Source organism: Anas platyrhynchos, chromosome 1, assembly GCF_047663525.1.
Source record: "Anas platyrhynchos isolate ZD024472 breed Pekin duck chromosome 1, IASCAAS_PekinDuck_T2T, whole genome shotgun sequence".
Classification (NCBI taxonomy): domain Eukaryota; kingdom Metazoa; phylum Chordata; class Aves; order Anseriformes; family Anatidae; genus Anas; species Anas platyrhynchos.
Genome location: NC_092587.1, coordinates 204,495,716 through 204,501,715, shown reverse-complemented (window position 1 = coordinate 204,501,715; position 6,000 = coordinate 204,495,716). Strand labels below are relative to the sequence as shown.

At 40.1% G+C, this 6,000-nt stretch overlaps 1 protein-coding gene across 2 annotated transcripts in view; it reads right to left on the bottom strand.

Moving 5' to 3' along the window:
- Positions 1-875: 875 nt before the first annotated feature.
- The window catches only part of GUCY2F (guanylate cyclase 2F, retinal), a 48,261-nt gene continuing 43,136 nt past the window's right edge, over positions 876-6,000 (bottom strand). Inside the window, exon 19 of one of the 2 annotated variants that reach the window (XM_072032910.1) lies at positions 876-4,192. In XM_072032910.1, the coding sequence (XP_071889011.1) occupies positions 4,054-4,192 (139 nt within the window). In that variant the 3' untranslated portion in view covers positions 876-4,053. The remainder of the gene's footprint in view (positions 4,193-6,000) is intronic. The other variant, XM_072032911.1, reaches the window with a different exon arrangement.

Below are 6,000 nucleotides of genomic sequence, written 5' to 3'. Positions count from 1 at the left end.
TGGTAGATGTTTCTTGCACTGCCCAGAACATGGAGCTGGCCATTGCAAAAAGACCAGGGGTGGGACAAGCACTGAAATGCTTCACCATGTTTATTCAAAATGATTATTTTTATCACAGATGAAGTCATTCTGGGACTTTGTGGCATGACCAAAGGGGAACCCAAGGATGTGTGACTACAGGGGTAAGAAATCCTTAGCCCACCTTCATTGGTGATCCCTGTGGACTTGCATCCAGCTGCTGCCTCCAGGACAGTCACACAGACAGAAGGGGGCAGGATGCCCTGGTGTCTCTCATTCGTTTGACAAAGTGGCAAATCCATTGCTGATGTGAGGACAGGAGGTTATAGAGAAGGGAGGGCACCTGCTGCAGTGTCCATGGAGCTGCCCTGACCTCACCACTGGAGGAAAAATCTCTGTAATGCCAGTGAAAATAACCAGAGCTTCAGGGAAGGTGTTGTTGTATGAGGATGCCAGGACAGAGACAAAATAATTTTGTGAGTTTAAAAAGAGGGGTAATGCTGCAGAATTACCCACAGCCTTACTTCTGCTGCCACCTTGCAACAGTCCCAAACCCCAGGGTGGGATCTTGATATTTTCCAATGACCAATATACTGTGCAGAGTGATATTACTCATTCCCAATTGCAGTATCCCCTAGTATGGGAAACTCCCAGATATAGATTCTTGCAGCTGTTTTGACACCCATCCATGCCACGACTGCTCCACACCGTCCTTAGGTTCTTCTGCATCTACTCATACTTCCACTGCCTGCATGTTTTGAGATCTTGTTGGGGTCTGCCTCTAAATTTATTAATAATGGAGTGAATATATGGGATTCTTTATAGGTACCTTATCTGCAGAGAGAACTGAAAAGTAATCTAAGATAAAGGTAAAGATATATAAAAGAACAAGATTTTCATGTGGAGGGATAGGTATCCAAGGATCTTTATTGGCATTTGGTTTTAATTCACTATGAAAAATACTGTGGATCCTGTATGAAATATAAACTATATTCAGATGGTTTATATTGTGCATAAGTACATCTTTTACAGCTGTCAGCAGATTTGCATGATTACATTAAATTTTACCCTATAACATTAGCAGTAAACCCTCCTGCAATGGTGTTTTCTAGAGTGGGTGCTTCACTATCCAAGAAATCAACCAAGTAACCGGCCCACAATCACCTGAAAAGTTGGCTGCAGAGCTACAAGATTTACATTTGCTGCTTCCAGGCCCCATCTTAACATCATAACATCCAAACACTATTTTTAGGAGCAGAATAACAAGAGAGGAGTGTGATACAGCAATTATGTTTAGTGTGGGAAGAAATCTCACGAGTAAACCTAAACCTGTCTAAACAGAACAATACCAGGAAAATATAAATATATTTTATGGCTTTTTAACAGCAGAGGTTATCACACTTGGGGATGAGTCCTTGGCTTCTTCCTGTTGAAATTAATAGGGGAAAAAAAACTACACTGGCTTCAAAGAGAATTAAGAATTATCCTGGGATTACTGAAGCCGTCAGTGATCAGAACTTTGCCTTTCTGCTCTCCTTTCCCACAGACCTACTATTTTATGTGTTTTTTAATAAATTCAAAGAATGCTGTTTATTTTTGAAGACAGCATGCTGAAGAAGGAATTCAAAAACTGTGTGCAGAAGGGCAGATTGAAATCTTCTTGTTTAAATGCTCTTCAGCTGAAGAATTCAGTTTGCAGCTACCCAGCATTTTCTTAAAATTGTCTCAGACTAACAAAATCACTGGGTATCCCAAAATTCAAATACATATGTATCTGTGTATACGTGTAGATATTGAGAGAATACATACATAGCAGTAGTTTGAAGAAGTGTGTTGGGTTTTGCTGTTGTTTGTTGTGTGTTTTTCTTTCTCATACATTTACAAATGTGTAATTTGACATATATCAGAAGTAGAAAGTCTTTCTCTCTCCTGCTTGCTGTCACATTACCAGATAAAGGGATCAATCAGAAGTTTTTCAGGATTTTATGTTTTCTGTTCACATGCTTTTTCCTTTACATCCGCTTTGCCTGTGTGCTGGGAATAAGAAGTGTCTCAGAGAGGATTAGCACATACTTGCCATCTAGACAAGCACAATGGTGGAGTTTTCCAGGGAAAATGTCAGGGAGTCCAGCACTTCCTCCGAACTGGTGATGAACTATGTGGGAATGAGGTTGATCCAGCTCGACTTTAGTCATCCATGATGCAGGTTTCTCCACTGGTGCAGATTCTGTTACAGTAGATGGCAAGCACTTTTAGGGCACGATTCATCCATTTGAATGAGGATATCTGGGATGGGCTTCACTTTGGGGTTACGACACCTAACTCTAAAGGTGTATTTCATTAAACATATCTGCCTAGCATTATTTCAGATCTTAAGGTTTGGTGTCTGGCAATCCAGCTGCCAGTGCAAAACTGCTCCTGCATCTTACTTATCAGCTCAGTCTGGGTATTGTAGATACTAGACCCATTTTCACTCTTCAGATAGATACAGCATGAACAGCTTTTACATGTACTTTGACAGTGCACGTCTTATACTTGCAATGGTGAATTCGCTGTTCACTTAGTATCCTTCTGAGATTTGTGGAGTTTGGCTTGCCTTCTTTAATAAAGTCATCTGCAATAACTTAAGAGAGTTGTTCACTGTTATTTGTCATCTAACTGGTAAAAACCTGTTCTGGGTGCAGTGTTGATGAGTTCAAATTGGGCTTGAGAAAGGTCTTGGTGTTTTCAACAAGCACTTTCTGGTGGTAATATTGATTAAATTACCATATCTGCAGTTCTCTTTAGCCTGGCTGAAGAGACAACAACAATTTCCAGGAGTCTGTTAGAATCCAGACAGTGAACAGAAGTAAAAAATCTGGAAGAAGAAGTGGCCAACAATAAAAATTTTTGACTCTGATGAAGTGTTCTCTGTGGGAAGTGCCTACAGGCCAAATGCTGGCCCTTTGTAGGAAGCTATTTTTACCCACTGTGAGGCTTACTTTGGATATTAGTGGCTTTGACACTACTTAGAGACCGGGGAGGAAAAATACTGTGATGCTTTAGGCTTTTCTTCTACTGATTAAATAATGAACTTTTCCTTCCCTTTGCCTCACTTCTGCAGGTAAGAAAACTCATTAGTCTTATTAGTATCACTCAGCTAAAGGGACTGTAGAACATCATTCTCTACATCTCAGTTTTCCAGTATCTTGACATTCTCTTTTCATCCTGCTCTGGGATGAAAAGCATAAAATGTTTTAGATATGCTATATGTATGTGTTTATAAAGAAAAAAACGTTCTTCCAGTTGATATCTGGGATTGTGAAGATGACATGTTTTGGCATTTTGATCAGATCACATTTTGGCATTTGGAAACAAATATTGATTCATACCAAACTGCTTCATTTCAAAACAGTCATTTTAGTTTGAAAATAGCATTAAAATGGCATTTGCAACTGAAATGTCAATTCAAAAGAAAATGTTTCAGCTTAAATTGGCATACAGCAACAAAGCCTTTTGATTCAAAATTTCCCTTTGTGGGGGAGTAAAAATCTTTTTTCTTGTAGTCAAAAACATTTTATTCTGAATTGTGTTGATCTTATTTTTTAACCAGCATTTCTTATAACAACAAACCTATTTATTGCAAAATGGTTAATGAGGTAACACTTGGCATTATTGTTCTAATACAGACCCAAGTGCAGCTGGATATGTTTGTGCTGCCACGCTGACCTACCTAAAATATGCCTCGGGCCCATCCTTGTGACTGAGGTGCTGATGAAGGAAAGCACCGTTGCTTTCCTTCCAATGGACATCAGTCAAAAAATCCCACATATGGAACCATGGTGAATAAAGCTCTGATCCAGTGCCCAGTTTCAATGAGAAATGGTGATTGGGGTTCATCTGCCTTCTCAGGCTCTTCCCCTGCAAGAGCTAAGAGGCTTCAGCAATTATACTGCTTTTGGATGGAAGGAAATTAAAAGGAGGGTTTGGACTTCCCTACTGGGGTTGACTTCATGCTGTTCATCCTGTTCTTACTAGTTCTTTGCTGTATTCTTCTTAGATTTCTTCCTCTTCAAGACTCATTTCAGTCTCCTTCAGGCTCCCCAGTTCTTTAAAGGTTGCTTTTGTCAGTGTCCTCTTTGTGTTCCTCAGGACAAATTTGAGTTTCCTGGTCAGCATGCCTGACCAGTTGTGGCTGTAAAACAGAAGATAGGAGGAATTAGCAGCCCTGCTCACTAAGGAATAGCTTTTTATTTTACATCATTTTGCATCAGAAAGAGCAAAAACATTAGACTTTCTTCAAGCCATCAAGAAGCATCAAGCAGGGAGGGTCATTGATACAGAACAGCAGGGATGTGGTGGTCCCAGTAGACCATACAAGTGCTGGAGAAGTTGCATGGGTTAAAGGGATGGACAGAGCTTTCACCCAAGGATATCCACTTCATAAAGGTAAACATTTCTGCTCATGAAGAACACTTCTAACTGTGCATCGCAAGCCTGATAAAGCCTCTGTCTGCTAATAGCAGAGATTCCCTGTTAATCAGGTGGGTTTCTCTGGGTCTGAGGTCATTCACTACCACTTCTGGGAAATCTGAAGGCTCAGCTGCTCAGACAGCCCCATGATCCTACCATTACCAACACAGGAGGGACAGAGAAACAGAAAATGCTGACATCCACCTCAGATCCAGGTGCAGTTTTGCTGCCTCAGCCTGGCACTGCTCCTAACACAACAGGCTCTGCTGAGCAAGATTTAAGATTTAAGAGCTTGTCTAATTCAGAGATTAAATCTAGATCCAAGCTGGTAAACTGATGTGATGGAGCTGAAGAGGTTCATTTGAAATGAAGTTCTAAGTGTCCATGGTGCTCAGGTTCTACCATCTGTTGGTAGGCACAGATTTATTATAATATAACGGGGGGTTCAGATACAAATGAAACATCAAGAACTTGTAGAAGGCCAGCAGATGAGTGAATAGCAGGGGTTTAGGTAGGTCTCAACTTTCTAGATGTCCTGTAAAAGCATCCCATGAAATCAAATTAACTGTGTATAAAAGAAGAAAATATAATCCCAACTGTTATAAACTGAAAAGAACCAAATTCTAACACATATCAATAACACTGTTATGATTACATAAATATGGAAAAGAAATAGGTGAGAAACTGTTTTGCACACACACAGATACGTAAGGTTTTAAACTGTAAACATCACTGTTGTACAATGAACAAGCAATTGCTTTAGAATAAAAATATATGTAAAAGTGACTATATGAAGCGGGGATCCCAAAGGTATAAGATACCTGCCGCTGAGGACAGGCTATTAAATCTGGATGTAACAAGAGAAGGTCTGGGGCCTCCAACCTCAGCACACACTCTGCCCCCTTCACTCTCACACTTGGTGGGAGACCATGGACAGCCAAAGACAGCCAAGGGCAAAAAACAGGAAAGAAAACTAAAGGCAAATTCCTGAGTCTTAAGAAATTACTAATATATCATCTCAACGTGATTTAGGCTTCAGTGGAGGATTGACCCTGACATTTCATTCATTGAACATTATGAGAAAGAACTGATGCCCCTGTCAAAATGATCAGAACTGTTGTGCAACCACAAACGAAACAAGGAAAATAAATATCCTTAAGTGTCTTTTTTAAGCCTTTCTAGTGTTGAACAAGGAAGATTTTACTTCCACTGTGTTTCTGGGAGATGTCTTTGCATACCAAGGCAGAAGAAGTAGCTGATGCAGAGCAGAAGAAAGGTGGAAGAGAAGAAAAATGTGATGGACAAAATAATAATCAATAGAAATGGGTATTTGGTTTCTGAAGTTCTGGTTTTAGTCTTTGGAGAGATCATGCAGGCAAAATCACCTAAGACTATCCCTGCAGTGAGCTGGAAGAAGAAATAGTAAGCTGTAATTGTATTGTGCTTCTGTGTAAGGGTGAGTTTCACCTTTAAAGACAGAGCGAAGATTTATCACACACCCTGTGCTGAATGAGCTTTCAGACTTCTCCT